At 47.3% G+C, this 19,372-nt stretch overlaps 1 protein-coding gene across 1 annotated transcript in view; it reads right to left on the minus strand.

The window, feature by feature from the left end:
* The window catches only part of LOC138666417 (zinc finger protein 585A-like), a 77,935-nt gene extending 63,251 nt beyond the window's left edge, over nucleotides 1-14,684 (minus strand). Inside the window, exons 1-6 of the mRNA XM_069754640.1 lie at nucleotides 14,625-14,684; nucleotides 8,989-9,138; nucleotides 8,680-8,859; nucleotides 8,474-8,597; nucleotides 8,293-8,390; nucleotides 8,009-8,099 (exon numbers count right to left, since the gene is read on the minus strand). Coding sequence (XP_069610741.1) covers nucleotides 8,009-8,099; nucleotides 8,293-8,390; nucleotides 8,474-8,597; nucleotides 8,680-8,859; nucleotides 8,989-9,060 — 565 coding nt within the window. The 5' untranslated portion in view covers nucleotides 9,061-9,138; nucleotides 14,625-14,684. The remainder of the gene's footprint in view (nucleotides 1-8,008; nucleotides 8,100-8,292; nucleotides 8,391-8,473; nucleotides 8,598-8,679; nucleotides 8,860-8,988; nucleotides 9,139-14,624) is intronic.
* Nucleotides 14,685-19,372: the final 4,688 nt, after the last annotated feature.

The raw sequence follows: 19,372 nt of genomic DNA on the forward strand, positions 1-19,372 counted from the left end.
GCTTGTAGTACTATCTATAGTGCATTAAAATAGCTCCTGTTCTTCCTCCTCCTCATCATTGTCTACCAATCCACGTTGGGAAGACATGAGGCTGGGCTGAGTGTAATCACCCAGTATGGTTTCTTGCTCCTTGTCCTCATGCTCTGCCTGCAATGCATCCTCTTTAATTGTGAGGAGAGAGGTTTTCAGAATGCAGAGAAGTGGGATGGTGATGCTAATTATAGCGTCATCGCCGCTCACCATCTTGGTGCAGTCCTCAAAGTTTTGGAGGATGGTACATATGTCTGACATCCATGTCCACTCCTGAGGTCTTATGTGTGGAGTCCGAACTGAATATCGACGGCCTTGTTAATGCTGGTAGTCAACAACTGCCCTCTTCTGCTCACAAATCCTTTCCAACATATGTAGTGTAGAGTGAGGACATCACACATGTGGGGACATCACACACCAGTCTGTGAGCCGAAAGCAGCAAACGCTGCTGAAGCACGGCAAGGGCGGCTGAAGCTGTAGCTGACTTTCTAAAATGGGCAGACAGATGGCGTACTTTCACTAGCAGATCCGGCAGCTCCGTGTAACTTTTCAGAAAACGTTGAACCACGAGGTTAAGCACATGGGCCAGGCAAGGTACATGTGTGAGCTTACCTTGCCTCAGAGCCACCACCAGGTTCCAGCCATTGTCACACACACCAATGCCTGGCTTTAGGTTCAGCGGTGTCATCCAAATATCTGACTGCTCTTTCAGCGCTGTCCACAACTCTTCTGCATTGTGCTTTGTCACCTAAGCAGATTAGCTTCAGCACAGCCTGTTGACGCTTGGCTGAGGCAGTGCTTCCAGCTTCTGACTGATATGTCCATTTCAGAGATGGAGGCTGAAGAAGAGGTGGAGGAGGTGCAGGAGCTGTAGACTGTGGGGGCAACCCTGATTGATGTAGGACCCGCAATCCTCGGCGTGGGGAGGATGTGTTCCATCCCAAGGTCCGACTGAGTCCCAGCTTCCACTATGTTAACCCAGTGTGCTGTCAGTGAGATGTACCGTCCCTGCCCACAAGCACTTGTCCACATGTCCGTGGTTAGGTGGACTTTCCCAGTAACAGCATTGTTGAGGGCACGGGTAATGTTGTGAGACACATGCTGGTGTAATGCCAGTATGGCACATCGGGAGAAATAGTGGTGACTGGGGACTGAGTACCTTGGGACGGCCGCCGCCATCAGGTTGCGGAAAGCTTCCATCTCAACGAGCCTAGAAGGCAACATTTCAAGCGCAAGCAGAGGAGAAATGTTAGAATTTAGTACTGTGGCCTGTGGGTGTTGGCTGGGTATTTACGCTTGCGTTCCAATGACTGGGGTATAGACAACTGAAGGCAGTGCTGGGACAAGGACATGGACGGGCTTGAGGATGGTGCTGCTTGACTGTGGGCAACAACACATGAAGGGCCAGAGGCATCTTCACATGCACGGTGGACTGGCTTTTACGCAAAACAGTGGAAGAAGCAGTGGTGTCACCTGCAGACAGTGTTCCTGGAGCCTGGGGCTCAGCCCACAAAGTCGGGTGCTTTGCTGCCATGTGGCTTATCATGCTGGTGGTGGTCAGGCTGATAGTTTTGCTACCCCTGCTGATGCAGGCATGGCGGGTGCTGCAAATGGCCATTTTGGGGCTATCGGCAGAGTCTATAAAAAATAACCAGACTCAGGAAGATCTAACAGTTGGAATGGCAACTTCCCTCATGTTGGTGTTACGGAGAACGGATGCACGACTTCTGTCTGTGGCCACCACACTGCTTCTTTCTGACTGTAGGGGTGATATGCCTCCTTCCCCATGTGTGCTGCTGTCCTTGCTCTGCATGTCCTCCTGCCAGGTTGGGTCAGTCACATAGTCATCCACCACCTCGTCCTCCACATCCACACCCTGCTCCTCCTCCTGACTTTCAGGCAATTGTGTCTCATCATCGTCCACGTCTTCTGACACTTTCTCACCATCACCTTCGTGTGACCGTGGCTGTTCAAAGATTTGGGCATCGCTACATGCGACCTCATCTGGCCCCACTTCAAGTTGACTGGCCGAGAGTCCGGAATCTTGACTGAAAACTGAACAGCTCTTCGGAGTGTCCAAGTGTGGGATCAGTTGTCTCAGGGTACTCGGCATGGTGGGAGGAAGGAGGATCAGGGTGAGGAATATCCGGTCCAAACTAACGGCTACTCAGACTTGACCATGTGGAAGACATGGTGGTGGTGGAGGTGGCTAAGTGACTGCAGGCATTATCCGCTATCCAATCAACAACCGTTTCACACTGCTCTGGCTCCAATAGTGGTGTGCTGCGGTCCCCTAGAAATTGGGACAGGAAGGTCGAGCGACAAGATGTGGGTCTTTGTAGTGGCTCACTTTCACCTTAGCCACGGCCTCGTCCTCTGCATACACCATCAGCATCACATCCACTTCCCCGTCCCTTGCCCATTTTAAATGGACTACTGAACTATTTCAAAAGCTCATGACAAATTTATTTCTTTGGTGAAAAATTATATGTGATCAGTATGCGTGCAAAAGCGTAGATTTTTCCACCACACATACACCAGGTCTCAGCCTCAGATTATAGACTGTATCATTTTTTATTTATGTTTCTTTGGAAATTTGGAAAAAAAAATGAGAAGAAGGATAGCAGACAGAACTACCGTATGCTACGTGTGCCTGCGAAGCTACGATTTTTCCACCACAGATACACCAGGCCTCAACCTCTGATAACAAACTGTATAATTTTTTTTAATTTGGCAAAAAATAAAAAATGAGTAGAACAAGTGTGACCTTGATTTTTTTTTTGGCCCAACAAAATTGTCAACAAGTTGGCTATGACACAAAAAATAAAAAAGGAGTACTAAAATGGTAAGATATTTAGCACAATTATATGCGATGCGTACAGCTTACAGTGATAAATCTAAGAACTGTAAGTAAATATTTTTAGAACAGCTACAGATATTTGGAGCAGCAAAATGGTGTCCAAAAATGTTGTAAGACATTACAAAATATTAGATAGTACCCCAAAAAAAAATTTGGGGGGAGCACTTACATCTGATGACTAGTACAAAAAATAAATAAATAAATTTGCAATTCTTAGATTTGCACACTCTTCAATTACAATGACCAGGCTGTAGTCTGCAGTGTGACCAAGCAAGTAAGCGTAGAACAAAAGGGGGCTATGGATTGCTTTACAATAAAAGGAGCAGGTATAAGATGCAAAAAATAAAAAATAAATTGCCACAGATAACTGCAGCAAGGTATATATTAGGATACTTTCACACTAGCGCCGACCCGACGTGCCGACGCACGTTGTGAAAATAATGCCAGATGTGGGCAGCGGAAGCAGTTTTACAACACTTCCGCTGCCCATTCTGTAGTCCGAGGAGGAGGGGGCGGAGTTCCGGCCGCGCATGCACGGTCGGAAACGGCGGTCCCAACGCATGAAAAAACGTTCCCTTGAACGTTTTTTCTTGACAACGGGCCGACGCTTCCAGTGGGCGACGCTTGTGACCTATGGCCATACGTCGCAATGCGCCGCTAATGTAAGTATATGGGAAAAAAAACGCATCCTGAAGCACGTTTGCAGGATGCGTTTTTTTGCCAAAGCGACGCATTGCGACGGTGGCCAAATGACGGAAGTGTGAAAGTAGCCTTAAAGAAGCAGAAGCATAAGACAGTAATGGAGCTTTTGGAGGTAAGCAGTGAGAGCTATGTACTCACATACAGTGCCTGCATGCCCTGCACTGATGTGGATATGCGCACATAGACTCTCCTGCCTACCTAGCGCTGCAATCACTGTACCCACGAATTAGCCCTAAAAAGGACTGTTGGTTTGTCAGGATTTGTGAAATGAACAGTAGCAGAACCACACTAACTATTACAAGGACGATAGTGACCCTATCTCAGCAGCAGCTTTCCCTACACTAGCTGAGTCCGGAGCAGAATGTGCCGAGCAGGACGGCGCCAGGTGTCTCATAGACCTGATGATGCTGTGTGGCCGGCCAATCACTGTAATGCCACAACCAACATGGCTGTGGCATTACAGTGTGTGGCAGGCAATCCCTGCACATTGATTGGTGCTTTAAAGCATGCCAAACATGCAGGACGGTGACCCGAACTACCGCTGAGCAAAGCCGGAAATACTCGGCGAGCTCCGAGCATAGCGAGCACCGAGTAGTGGCGAGCATTGAGTAGTGGCAAGCAGGCTCTTTCATCACTAGTGATTACATATGCATCTGTATTGGCTTATGACAGGTCCCTGCTCCTTCAGTGACCTGCCTCCCATTTTTAAATAATGCATATAATAGCGTTGATATTATTGTTGATAAAGCCTATAATATTGTGGCTATTGTGAGGCTTAGAAAAAAAAATTACATGCAGCAAAATGTCACCGGCGATGGCGGCGCCTGCGCAGTAGCATCTATAAGTACTGTAAGAGATACCGTATATACTCGAGTATAAGCCAAGATTTTCAGCCCAAATTTTGGGGCTGAAAGTGCCCCTCTTGGCTTATACTCGAGTCACGGTCGGCGGCAGAGTCGGCGGGTGAGGGGGAGAGACGTCTGTCGCATACTTACCTGCTTCCGGGGCTCCCTCTGCCTGTCCCATGGTATTCGGGTGCCGCAGCTCTTCCCCTGTTCAGCAGTCACGTGGGACCGCTCATTAGAGAAATAAATATGGACTCCACTCCCATAGGGGTGGAGCCGCATATTCATTCCTCTAATGAGTGGTGCCAGTGACCGCTGACAGAAGAAGAGGCTGCGGCACCCGGAGACCATCTCTCTGGGATAAGGAGCCAGGGATGCCGGGAGCAGGTGAGTATTACATATTTACCTGTCCACGTTCCACCCGCCGGGCGCCGCTCCGTCTTCCCGTCCTCTTGCTCTGACTGTTCAGGTCAGAGGGCGCGATGACGTACTAGTGTGCGCGCCGCCCTCTGCCTGAACAGTCAGTGCGGAGAGACGCCGAGACAGGACGCTGAGGAGCTGCGGTCAGCAAGAGAGGTGAGTATGTCTTTTTTTCTTTTTTTATTGCAGCAGCAGCATTCTATATGGCATAGCTTTATAAGGAGCATCTATGGGGCCATAATGAACGGTGCAGAGCATTCTATATGGCACAGCTTTATAAGGAGCATCTAAGGGGCCATAATGAACGGTGCAGAGCATTATATATGGCACAGCTTTATAAGGAGCATCTATAGGGCCATAATGAACGGTGCAGAGCATTCTATATGGCACAGCTTTATATGGAGCATCTATGGGGCCATAATGAACGGTGCAGAGCATTATATTTGGCACAGCTTTATAAGGAGCATCTATGGGGCCATAATGAACGGTGCAGAGCATTCTATATAGCACAGCTTTATAAGGAGCATCTATGGGGCAATAATGAACGGTGCAGAGCATTCTATATGGCACAGCTTTATGTGGAGTATTTATGGGGCAATAATGAACGGTGCAGAGCATATATGGCACAGCTTTATAAGGAGCATCTATGGGGCAATACTGAATGGTGCAGAGCATTATATATGGCACAGCTTTATAAGGAGCATCTATGGGGCCATAATGAACGCTATAGAGCATATATGGCACCGCTTTATATGGAGCATCTATGGGGCAATACTGAACGGTGCAGAGCATTCAATATGGCACAGCTTTATAAGGAGCATCTATGGGGCCATAATGAACGATGCAGAGCATTCTATATGGGGCACAGCTTTATGTCGAGCATCTATGGGGCCATAATGAACGGTGCAGAGCATTCTATATGGGGCACAGCTTTATATGGAGCATCTATGGGGCAATAATGAACGGTGCAGAGCATTCTATATGGGGAACAGCTTTATATGGAGCATCTATGGGGCAATAATGAACGGTGCAGAGCATTCTATATGGGGAACAGCTTTATATGGAGCATCTATGGGGCCATAATGAACGGTGCAGAGCATTCTATATGGGGCACAGCTTTATGTGGGGCATCTATGGAGCCATAATGAATGGTGCAGAGCATTCTATATGGGGCACAGCTTTATAAGGAGCATCTATGGGGCCATAATGAACGATGCAGAGCATTCTATATGGGGCACAGCTTTATATGGAGCATCTATGGGGCCATAATGAACGATGCAGAGCATTATATATGGGGCACAGCTTTATAAGGAGCATCTATGGGGCAATAATGAACGGTGCAGAGCATTCTATACGGCACAGCTTTATGTGGAGCATCTATGGGGCCATAATGAACGGTGCAGAGCATTCTATATGGCACAGCTATATATGGAGCATCTATGGGGCAATAATCAACGGTATGGAGCATTATATATGGCACAGCTTTATATGGAGCATCTTATGGGACAATAATGAACGGTATGGAGCATCTATTTTTATTTTTGAAATTCACCTGTAGCTGCTGCATTTCCTACCCCAGGCTTATACTCGAGTCAATAAGTTTTCCCAGTTTTTTGTAGCAAAATTAGGGGGTCGGCTTATACTCGGGTCAGCTTATACTCGAGTATATACGGTAAATGCTATCGCCGCCAATGTCATTTTGCTGGATGTAATTTATTTTTCTAAGCCTCACAATAACCACAATATTATAGGCATTATCAACGCTATTATGTGAATTACATAAAATAGGGGGCAGGTCACTGAAGGATCAGTGAGCTGCCATAAGCCAATACAGATGAATATGTAATCAGGGCACCACATAAAGCCCCGCCCACAGCCCCGCCCCAGAGCACGAGAATCTCATTAACTGAAAACTACAAATAAAGATTGATCAACAACCACAAGATGCATTTCATCACCAGGTATCTATGTGATCAGTATAACGGCACCGACCTGACACTGTCTGTAGGTTACTGTGCACAATCCTGCTGACAGGTTCACTTTAAATTTAAATCTTAGGTATTTCGAAAAGGCGATGGAGAGCTTTTTTTAAGACTATCAGGGAGTTACAGACTCACATAAGTGAGGCAGATCAATCCCACCACAATCAAACTATCATACAGAATGAACAGGTAAAAAAAAAAAGTAGGATAAAAAAAATATGTTACATCCCCAACAACAACGTATGTACGAGTGGAGAATTCCAACAGTAATCCGGAGTTGCATTCTTTTATGGTGGACCATTGGAGCTACTGTGAGTCCTGACCAGAAGATTAGAGAAAGTATTAGCACCCCCATTTCAGGAGAGATTGTGCAGTAATCTGAATTTCCTTGGATTGAAAACTTAATGTAATTTATGACGTGGAGTGAATCCATGAAACCAGGGCTTGAGCCAACACATCTCCTGCAGGCGGGAATAAATGTATTTTGCAGCCTTCAGCCACGAACAGCTCAGAGATAGATCATAGCACAGGAGTAATGTTTTTCCTGTAGTTTATCACAATCCTCCCTGAAATTAATTAGTTTGAATACAAATTGAAAAGTCAGGATAAAGGGAAACTCTGCTGTTATTATACAGAAGTTCACACTTGGCCTCACTGTACATTCAATGCTATCGATCATAAAAGTGAAGTTTGGCCACAAAGACTGGACCTGGTCTTGTAGGGACCATATGAGCACATTCAGCAGCACAGAAGGGGGAGAAGGAATATTCATCCAATAAGATATCAGGGTTCTAGGAAGCCAACAGCATCATTACCCTCCACTTTCTCTTACAGGCCCATCATAATATTTTTCTTTAAGTGATTTTCTAATTTGTCAGCACATTCTACATATGCTGTCATTTGGCTTTGTAGTTTACAGATCTGGGCAGGTAACGGTCAGAGCCTTCTAATCCCAGGGGGTAGGTGGATCCTCCAAATTGTAAGTTCTATAGAAAAGGGCTTTCAATGACCAAAGTCATTTCAACAGTTTTGGGTGGAGGAGAATGTTGTGGTCTAGAGGCAAAATGGTGAACATGGTAATACGGCCGGAATACACCACTGATAAAGCAGCCACAGCCGGTGACTGAGAAGAATCTGTGACTTCTCTGCATTTAGTGGTTACTACTCACCTGGGTAGTCATATGTAGGAATCTCCTCTTTACACCGCTCATCACCCGTCACATATGTCTCTGTAGTATTAATATGGGTCAGATCTTCACCCTGAAACAAATATTGTAAAAGTCACCGACAGATGGAGGTCACATCTATGATCAGCTCTAATCCTGCCATCTCCACCGTTCTCATTACACAAGTATAAAACATATAATACTGGTGGATAAAACAAGACTGAGCACAAGACCTTCACAGCCGTCTACACATCATAGGGGAGATCTCATGACCCATCTCCATCTACCTGATGATCCTGAGGAACATTGGGATCTTCTTGTTTACAGTCCTGTGGAAGAAGAGGACGGGGACATCTCTCTGGGGTTGTCATCTTACTGGATAGATCTGGAGGAAATACATAAAGGGACTGAATTCATTCTTTACATACAGATAATTATAGGCCGTGTGTATTTAGTCCTGTCTATTACCTGGTGATGTGAGGGGCTGGGGAACCTCCATTATGACATCCTTGTACAGATCTTTGTGTCCTTCTAAATACTCCCACTCCTCCATGGAGAAATAGATGGCGACATCCTGACACCTTATAGGAACCTGGCACATACAATGATACCGTCATCACCAGATCCCTTCATAGCGTTACTGTATAATGTCCCAGCATTCCCAGCAGTGTCACCTCTCCAGTCAGCAGCTCAATCATCTTGTATGTGAGTTCTAGAATCTTCTGGTCATTGATGTCATCATGGATCAGGGGGTGAGGTGGAGGCCTTGTGATTGGGCTCAGGGGTCTTCCCCATCCCTCAGACACAGGGTCCTGACAGCGCTCACTAGAGGTCTTCTTCTCTACTGTGTAATCCTGGTTATGGAGAGACACATTAATAAATCTCACTACAGACATTTCCAGAGTCCTCACCTCTCCAGTTCTGTCCATCTGTTATTCCCATAGGTAAAAATGATGTAATGTGACGTCATCAGAATCTCTCACCTCTCCAGTAAGGTGGAAGAGGATCTCTAGGGTGAGGTGTAATATTCTCTCCCCCATCTTGTCTCTGTCCATATCAATGATTGATGGGTAAATCAGGAAAATTCTCTTCTATAGAAAATCTTCACTGAGAGGATCCGATATTGTAGAGACCTGAATGAGAAGATGAGCCGATGTAACATCATAAAAATCCTGTGTAATAACACAATTACTGGAGATAATAAGGGAAACATATGAGGAGATTTATTATTTTACAGTATTCAGTTTCCTTCTTTACATCTAGTAATAAAACCTACCACCGCAAAATGTTCAGTTTGCCTGATTTTTCTCTTTATAAGTATATTTTTGAGTAAAATGTAAGTTGCTCTTTTATTCTATAAACTACTGACATGTCTCCGAAGTTCCAAGCAATACATTTTGTATTTATTTTCTGAAAATTAGAAATGGTCAAAGTAACAAAAAAAAAATGCTTGCAGACCTCAAATAATGCAAAAAAAAAAAACAAGTTCATAATCATTTAGAAACAACAATACGAATGTTTTATCTCAGGAAGAGTTCAGAAATCAATATTTTGTGGAATAACCATGATTGTTAATCACAACTTTCATGCGTCTTGGCATGCTTTCCACCAGTCTTTCACACTGCTTTTGGGTGACCTTATGCCACTCCTGGTACAAACATTTAAGCAGTTCTTCTTTGTTTGATGGCTTGTGACTATTCATCTTCTTCTTGATTACATTCCAGAGGTATTCAATGGGGTTCAAGTCTGGAGATTGGGCTGGCCATGACAGGGATTTGATGTGGTGGTCCTTCATCCACACCTTGATTGACCTAGCTGTGTGGCATGGTGCATTGTTCTGCTGGAAAAAAAAACAGTCCTCAGAGCTGGGGAACATTGCCTGAGCAGAAGGAATCAACTGTTTTTCCAGGATAACCTTGTATGCGGCTTGATTTATACGTCCTTCTCAAAGATTAACCTGCCCAATTCCAGCCTTGCTGAAGCATCCCCAGATCATCACCGATCCTCCACCAAAGGTCACATTGGGTGCAAGACACTGTGGCTTGTACACCTCTCCAGGTCTCCGTCTAACCATTAGACGACCAGGTGTTGATCTGGGGATGCCTCAGCAAGGCTGGAATTGGGCAGGTTCATCTTTGCGAAGGATATATGAATTAAGCCGCATAAAAGATTATCCTGGAAAAACACTCCATGTATTGCTGTGCGGCCGCAAGCTCCGCTACCGAGTGCCGGGTGCAGTGCCGGGTATTAACATGCGAGACTCTGCCGTATTTCTCGCATGTGTGATCCCGACTAAGACTATCAATGGTAAAGTCGTGGACACCTCTGTAAACCTTTTTACAGGCAGTACTACCTCAATGATCATTACTAAAACTTCACTGTCAGTAGAGTCAGGATGTAACCAGTGCGTATTCAGGCTGCTGCGATTTTACGCGTATATCGGCTGAGTCTTGCCAATGCAAGTCTATGGGTGCAAGAAAATAAATTGCACACCACACGGACCATCCATGTGACTTGTGAGAACTATGCACATATTTTCCTCATTTCAGCCCATTGAGCTATTAAATTCAATGAGGAAAAGCAGTGAGAAATGTAAAGCCATACGGATACATAGCTGCGAGAAAATCGCAACATCACATTTCAAGCGGATTACATACGGAGAACATTGGTGCGATTCTCGGCCATCAAAATCGGACTGATTTTTTAGACGTTACGTGTGACTCCGGCCTTAGAGCCTTGAACACGTCTCCAAGGATTTACTAATAAGAATGTTCTCCAGATGTCACAGCGCTGACTAATGGAGAAACCATAAATATCAGATATTAGACAATAAGCCACAATACAGATGAGGAGCGAGGGCCTGTTCCCAGGAGCTACAGTCTGAGAAATGGCTAAAAACCTCCACTAGACTCCTGTACAGCTGTAAAATGAGGCCCAGGCTTTATAGTGAAGGGACTGGAGCGAGGGCCTGTTCCCAGGAGCTACAGTCTGAGAAATGGCTAAAAAGCCTCCACTAGGCTCCAGTACAGCTGTATAATGAGGCCCAAGCTTTATAGTGAAGGGACTGGAGTGAGGGCCTGTTCCCAGGAGCTACAGTCTGAAAATGGCTAAAAAGCCTTCACTAGACTCCTGTACAGCTGTATAATGAAGCCCAGGCTTTATAGTGAAGGGACTGGAGTGAGGGCCTGTTCCCAGGAGCTACAGTCTGAGAAATGGCTAAAAAGCCTTCACTAGGCTCCTTTACAGCTGTATAATGAGGCCCAGGCTTTATAGTGAAGGGACTGGAGTGAAGGCCTGTTCCCAGGAGCTACAGTCTGAGAAATGGCTAAAAAGCCTCCACTAGGCTCCTGTACAGCTGTATAATGAGGCCCAGGCTTTATAGTGAAAGGACTGGAGTGAAGGCCTGTTCCCAGGAGCTACAGTCTGAGAAATGGCTAAAAAGCCTCCACTAGGCCACTGTACAGCTGTATAATGAGGCCCAGTCTTTATAGTGAAGGGACTGGAGCGAGGGCCTGTTCCCAGGAGCTACAGTCTGAGAAATGGCTAAAAAGCCTTCACTAGGCTCCTGTACAGCTGTATAATGAGGCCTAGGCTTTATAGTGAAGGGACTGGAGTGAGGGCCTGTTCCCAGGATCTACAGTCTGAGAAATGGCTAAAAAGCCTCCACTAGGCTCCTGTACAGCTGTATAATGAGGCCCAGGCTTTATAGTGAAGGGACTGGAGTGAAGGCCTGTTCCCAGGAGCTACAGTCTGAGAAATGGCTAAAAAGCCTCCACTAGGCTCCTGTACAGCTGTATAATGAGGCCCAGGCTTTATAGTGAAAGGACTGGAGTGAGGGCCTGTTCCCAGGAGCTACAGTCTGAGAAATGGCTAAAAAGCCTCCACTAGGCTCCTGTACAGCTGTATAATGAGGCCCAGGCTTTATAGTGAAAGGACTGGAGTGAGGGCCTGTTCCCGGGAGCTACAGTCTGAGAAATGGCTAAAAAGCCTTCACTAGGCTCCTGTACAGCTGTATAATGAGGCCCGGGCTTTATAGTGAAGGGACTGGAGCGAGGGCCTGTTCCCAGGAGCTACAGTCTGAGAAATGGCTAAAAAGCCTCCACTAGGCTCCTGTACAGCTGTATAATGAGGCCCAGGCTTTATAGTGAAAGGACTGGAGTGAGGGCCTGTTCCCAGGAGCTACAGTCTGAGAAATGGCTAAAAAGCCTCCACTAGGCTCCTGTACAGCTGTATAATGAGGCCCAGGCTTTATAGTGAAGGGACTGGAGCGAGGGCCTGTTCCCAGGAGCTAGTCTGAGAAATGGCTAAAAAGCCTCCACTAGACGCCTGTACAGCTGTATAATGAGGCCCGGGCTTTATAGTGAAGGGACTGGAGCGAGGGCTTGTTCCCAGGAGCTACAGTCTGAGAAATGGCTAAAAAGCCTCCACTAGGCTCCTGTACAGCTGTATAATGAGGCCCAGGCTTTATAGTGAAGGGACTGGAGTGAGGGCCTGTTCCCAGGAGCTATAGTCTGAGAAATGGCTAAAAACCCTCCACTAGACCCCTGTACAGCTGTATAATGAGGCCCAGGCTTTATAGTGAAGGGACTGGAGTGAGGGCCTGTTCCCGGAAGCTACAGTCTGAGAAATGGGTAAAAAGCCTTCAATAGACGTCTGTACACCTGTATAATGAGGCCCAGTCTTTATAGTGAAGGGACTGGAGTGAGGGCCTGTTCCTAGGAGCTACAGTCTGAGAAATGGCTAAAAAGCCTTCAATAGACGTCTGTACACCTGTTTAATGAGGCCCAGGCTTTATAATGAAGGGACTGGAGTGAGGGCCTGTTCCCAGGAGCTACAGTCTGAGAAATGGCTAAAAAGCCTTCAATAGACGTCTGTACACCTGTATAATGAGGCCCAGGCTTTATAGTGAAGGGACTGGAGTGAGGGCCTGTTCCCAGGAGCTACAGTCTGAGAAATGGCTAAAAAGCCTCCACTAGGCTCCTGTACAGCTGTATAATGAGGCCCAGGCTTTATAGTGAAAGGACTGGAGTGAGGGCCTGTTCCCAGGAGCTATAGTCTGAGAAATGGCTAAAAAGCCTCCACTAGGCTCCTGTACAGCTGTATAATGAGACCCAGGCTTTATAGTGAAGGGACTGGAGCGAGGGACTGGAGCGAGGGCCTGTTCCCAGGAGCTACAGTCTGAGAAATGGCTAAAAAGCCTCCACTAGGCTCCTGTACAGCTGTATAATGAGGCCCAGGCTTTATAGTGAAAGGACTGGAGTGAGGGCCTGTTCCCAGGAGCTATAGTCTGAGAAATGGCTAAAAAGCCTCCACTAGGCTCCTGTACAACTGTATAATGAGGCCCAGGCTTTATAGTGAAGGGACTGGAGCGAGGGCCTGTTCCCAGGAGCTACAGTCTGAGAAATGGCTAAAAAGCCTCCACTAGACGCCTGAACAGCTGTATAATGAGGCCCAGGCTTTATAGTGAAGGGACTGGAGCGAGGGCCTGTTCCCAGGAGCTACAGTCTGAGAAATGGCTAAAAAGCCTCCACTAGGCTCCTGTACAGCTGTATAATGAGGCCCAGGCTTTATAGTGAAGGGACTGGAGCGAGGGCCTGTTCCCAGGAGCTACAGTCTGAGAAATGGCTAAAAAGCCTCCACTAGGCTCCTGTACAGCTGTATAATGAGGCCCAGGCTTTATAGTGAAAGGACTGGAGTGAGGGCCTGTTCTCAGGAGCTATAGTCTGAGAAATGGCTAAAAAGCCTCCACTAGGCTCCTGTACAGCTGTATAATGAGGCCCAGGCTTTATAGTGAAGGGACTGGAGCGAGGGCCTGTTCCCAGGAGCTACAGTCTGAGAAATGGCTAAAAAGCCTCCACTAGACGCCTGTACAGCTGTATAATGAGGCCCGGGCTTTATAGTGAAGGGACTGGAGCGAGGGCCTGTTCCCAGGAGCTACAGTCTGAGAAATGGCTAAAAAGCCTCCACTAGACGCCTGTACAGCTGTATAATGAGGCCCGGGCTTTATAGTGAAGGGACTGGAGTGAGGGCCTGTTCCCGGGAGCTACAGTCTGAGAAATGGCTAAAAAGCCTCCACTAGGCTCCTGTACAGCTGTATAATGAGGCCCAGGCTTTATAGTGAAGGGACTGGAGTGAGGGCCTGTTCCCGGGAGCTACAGTCTGAGAAATGGCTAAAAAGCCTCCACTAGGCTCCTGTACAGCTGTATAATGAGGCCCAGGCTTTATAGTGAAGGGACTGGAGCGAGGGCCTGTTCCCAGGAGCTAGTCTGAGAAATGGCTAAAAAGCCTCCACTAGACGCCTGTACAGCTGTATAATGAGGCCCGGGCTTTATAGTGAAGGGACTGGAGCGAGGGCCTGTTCCCAGGAGCTACAGTCTGAGAAATGGCTAAAAAGCCTCCACTAGGCTCCTGTACAGCTGTATAATGAGGCCCAGGCTTTATAGTGAAAGGACTGGAGTGAGGGCCTGTTCCCAGGAGCTACAGTCTGAGAAATGGCTAAAAAGCCTCCACTAGACCCCAGTACAGCTGTATAATGAGGCCCAGGCTTTATAGAGAAGGGAATGGAGGGAGAAAAGTGGGGAAAGTAGCTGCAAGAAGAGCAGGACTGCCCATCACTGACCTGCAGAGCCGCCAGCCCGCCACCACATATATGGCTGCTTTGTTCGCACAGGACCTGTGATGAGGTCACAGGAGGGGAGGAGTCAGGGGTCACATGATCAGGGTCTCAGTGTATGCAGGACTCTGCTGTGCTGGTTGTCATGGTGCAGGATGAGGGGAAGTTTCTGTGTGGGGTCAGGAGGGGTTTACAGTGTGGCTGTAGCAGAGTCATGTGTGTACGAAGTGTATGGAGCGGAGCCGTGTGTGTACAAGGTGTACAGAGCGGAGCCGTGTGTACGAGGTGTACAGAGCGGAGCCGTGTTGTGTATGGAGCCCTCTGTGTACTCTGTATATGCCCGCATACCCCCAGCTTCGGTCACAGACCCCTCTGTGTGTGCTTTATACACCCGTATACCCCAAGCTTCGGTCACAGACCACTCTGTGTGCGCTGTATACACCCGTATTCCCCCAGCTTCGGTCACAGACCCCCCCCCCTTGTGTACGCTGTATACACCCGTATACCCCCAGCTTCGGTCACAGACCCCTCTTTGTACGCTGTATACCCCCGTATACCCCCAGCTTCGGTCACAGACTCTCTGTGTGTGCTGGATACACCCGTATTCCCCCAGCTTCGGTCACAGACCCCTCTGTGTACGCTGTATACACCCATATACCCCCAGCTTTGGTCAAAGACCCCTCTGTGTACGCTGTAGTTTGTTTTCACTTTCACCACTATAATCCTTCACTTTCTGCTAACTCCCCTGATCCCTACACCTAGTAAGGAACTGTTCATCTCTTCTTCAATCCTCCCCATCCATCTCACCTCCTCCTCAGAACTGTTCCTCAACATACAATGTTCTGTCTCCAAGCACAGACAGCCCCCTCATGCCCTCTCCTGCTCCCACCTGCTAACACTTTCTCTGCTCCTTCTCACTGCTGGTGATATCTCTCCAAATCCGGGTCCTGCTCACCACATCCCCACAGTCATTTCTACCTCCCATCCACGCTCTATCGCAAACTTCCGTAACCTCTCTAACCTTATACCCATTCACCGCTTCCCCAGTCCCACTAACAGGAGCTCTATCTAACGCTCGCTCTGTCTGCAACAAGCTTTCCTACATCCATGATCGTTTTGTTACTACCAAACTTTTCTTCCTCGCCATCACCAAAACCTGGCTCACCCCTTCTGACACAGCCCCTCCTGCTGCACTCTCTTATGGTGGCTCCCACCTTTCTCACATACCCCGACCCAGCAGCAAACATAGCGGACGAGTTGGTTTTCTCCTGTCGGATAACTGGTGAAGGAGCTGTCCCATTGCCAACCTCTGTTACCCTCCCTTCCTTTGAGGTGGACTCTGTGCGCATCTACTCCCCCTCCAACCTCCAACTGGCTGTCATTTACCGCCCCCCAGGGCCAGCCACCACCTTCTTTGACCACTTCACCACCTGGCTACTTCATTTTCTTTCCTCGGACATCCCCACTATCATCATGGGCGACTTCAACATCCCCATTAACACTTCCCTCTCAGCTGCCACTAAACTTCTATCTCTCACTTCCTCCTTCGGCCTCACTCAATGGTCTTCTACAGCCACCCACAAGGATGGCCACACAATGGACCTCATCTTCACCCGCCTCTGCTCCCTATCTAACCTCTCTAACTCACCTCTTCCTCTTTCTGACCACAACCTTCTCACATTCTCTTCCCTCTCCACTCCATGTCTACAATCCCCACCCCACAAACTTTCACACCCTCGCAGAAATCTTAAACACCTTGACCTACACTCATTCTCTGAATCCCTCCTCCCTCTCACATATATAAGTTCCTTACACAATGCGGATGACGCTACCGCTCTATATAACACCACAATAGCTGTAGCTTTGGAATCTGTTGCCCCACTTACACATACCAAAGCTCGCAAAATCAACAGACAGCCCTGGCACACCAGTCTGACTAAAGAACTGAGGAGAGCTTCCAGGGCTGCTGAGCGCAGATGGAAAAGATCCCACTCCAACGAGCACTTCATCGCATTCAAACAGTCTTTCACTACTTTCAAGACCACACTTGCCACAGCTATACAAACCTACTTCTCATCTCTCATATCCTCCCGGTCTCACAACCCTAAACAATTATTCAACACCTTCAATTCTCTCTTCCGTCCCCCAGCACCTCCTCCCCCCCACTTATCTCAGCTGAAGACTTTGCCTCATTCTTCAAGCAGAAGATTGATAACATCAGAGACAGTTTTGGTCAACAACCCTGAGAGCCCTTCCTCCCGACTTCACAGCCCTCCACCTCCAAAACCAACTCCTCCACCATTACAGAAGATCGACTCTCCACTCTACTCTCAAGATCGCATCTCACCACCTGTGCACTTGACCCGATCCCATCCCACTTCATCCCAAACCTCACCACAGTTTTCATCCCAACCCTAACCCATCTCTTCAACCTATCACTATCAACTGGTGTTTTCCCCTCAAGCTTTAAACATGCCTCCATCACACCTATCCTCAAAAAGCCCTCTCTTGACCCATCCTCTGTATCTAGCTATCGCCCTATATCACTTCTCCCCTATGCCTCCAAACTACTGGAACAACACGTCTACCTTGAACTGTCCTCCCATCTCTCTTCTTGCTCCCTCTTCGACTGCTTACAATCTGGCTTCCAGTCACACCATTCCACTGAAACTGCCATAACTAAGGTCACCAATGACCTCTTAACCGCCAAGAGCAAGCGACACTACTCTGTCCTCCTCCTCCTGGACCTGTCGGCTGCCTTCGACACAGTGGACCATTCCCTATTATTACAGACCCTCTCATCTCTTGGCATTACAGACTTGACCCTATCCTGGTTCTCGTCATACCTAACAGACCGGACATTCAGCGTCTCCCACTCACACACCACCTCCTCACCTCACCCCCTATCTGTCAGGGTCCCACAAGGTTCAGTCCTAGGGCCCCTGCTCTTCTCCATTTACACCTTTGGCCTGGGACAGCTCATAGAATCTCACGGCTTTCAGTATCACCTCTATGCTGATGACACACAGATCTACGTCTCTGGACCAGATATCACCTCCCTACTAACCAGAATCCCTCAATGTCTGTCCACTATTTCATCCTTTTTCTCCGAAACTTAACATGGACAAAACAGAATTCATCATCTTTCCCCCATCTCACGCGACCCCCCAACTAACCTATCCATTACAGTAAACGGCTGCCCACTCTCCCCTGTCCCACAAGCTCGCTGCCTCGGGGTAATCCTGTGAAGGAACAAATTAAGAAAGATTCTCCATTTTGTGCTTTTCGACTCCATTTTGCTGTTTTAAGATAAATTTTGTTACTAGGCTAAAGTTCACAGCTGTTATGAGACCTTGATTGTTGCAATCTGAACAGGACATGAGACTGAGGGTGTATTGTTCTACGAGGCTTTGTCATACAGACTGTTCCTGCATTCTTATAGGTTAAGAACTCTGAGCGTGTTCTTATGCTGATTGGTTGAAGTATAATTTCTATGACTATGAAAAGTGATGCACAATAAAACGGAGGCCAGAGATCTGCTTGATCCCCTCAGAGACACACGTCTCCGTCTTGTCATTTTCAGTTGCTGCCAACACCCTGTAGATTAATTTGGAAATCACTGAGTCAACCGTGAAGGATCAATTTAGATCCTCCCTCAACAGTTGGTGCCCGAAACGTGGGGCCCCAAACAGGAACGCCTCTGCCCCACGGAGGACAACAAAACAAAGGACCCTCGGACTGGACACAGGCACTGGAAAATTGGGACTGATCATCCCCCACAACAACCACGGTAAGTTAGCAATTATACTGTCCAGACTGACCGTTTGGTGTGGTTTTCCATTGTTTGTTGCTGCAAAGAGGATCTGAGGTTTGTCCCCGATGGTGGGGTGATTTTTGGGTGGAATCATATAGAGGTGTAGTCCCGTTGGGAGCCCAGTGCTTGAACCGTACCTCATAAGGGACGGACACCCCAGATTGACCAGTGATGTAATTCTCTTTATAGTCAAAATATCCTGAATTCCTAATCACTGTTAGAATCAGGCGCGGTGAGGTGATCGAAGATGGGTAGGATGCGTAACTCAGGAATATATAGATATATATGTATATTTCCAGAGGTGTCTGGAGGGTTAGTTTGAGACGCCCTCCTCCTTTCACTGAGTACCGCGTTTTTTGGGTTGTCCCGGTGGAGGACAGGTAGACCCGGTAGAATAGACTATACGGCCGCTCTGGTAATGTGCACGACTAAAGTAAGGATATTTAGCTCTAAAGTAGAATCATGTTTGGAAGAAAAAGAAGACCTTGAATTTATGTGATGAATCTGATACTGTTAGCCCAAAGACGGGGAAAGAAATCTGTCAGGAATGCAGGTAAAATATTCTCAATCATTGGTTCTTCTAAGGTGTTCTGGCATGTGAATTTTGTGATGAAGGTTTTGTAAAAATTAATTAAGTCTGAGAACTGCTGTATTCTGTTTCTGTGTGAAATTTTCTAAAATACCTGATGAGAGGGGTCAAACAGCTGCGCTATTGCTTTCTTCTTTCTGTGTTGAGGAATGCTTTGAATTCTTATCTCTGCTGAATACCTGATGGGAGGGGGGAATCAAACCACTGCTGGATTTGCTGTTCTTATCTCTGCTGTGTCTCTGGTATGGAGGGGTGTTATGATCCGGTGACCTTGGAGCTGCATGAGAACTTTCACTGGAGATGGTGGCCGCTATACTGACCGCAATCCTGAACTTAACACTGCAACTAGTA

The sequence above is a fragment of the Ranitomeya imitator genome, chromosome 2 (assembly GCF_032444005.1).
Source record: "Ranitomeya imitator isolate aRanImi1 chromosome 2, aRanImi1.pri, whole genome shotgun sequence".
Classification (NCBI taxonomy): domain Eukaryota; kingdom Metazoa; phylum Chordata; class Amphibia; order Anura; family Dendrobatidae; genus Ranitomeya; species Ranitomeya imitator.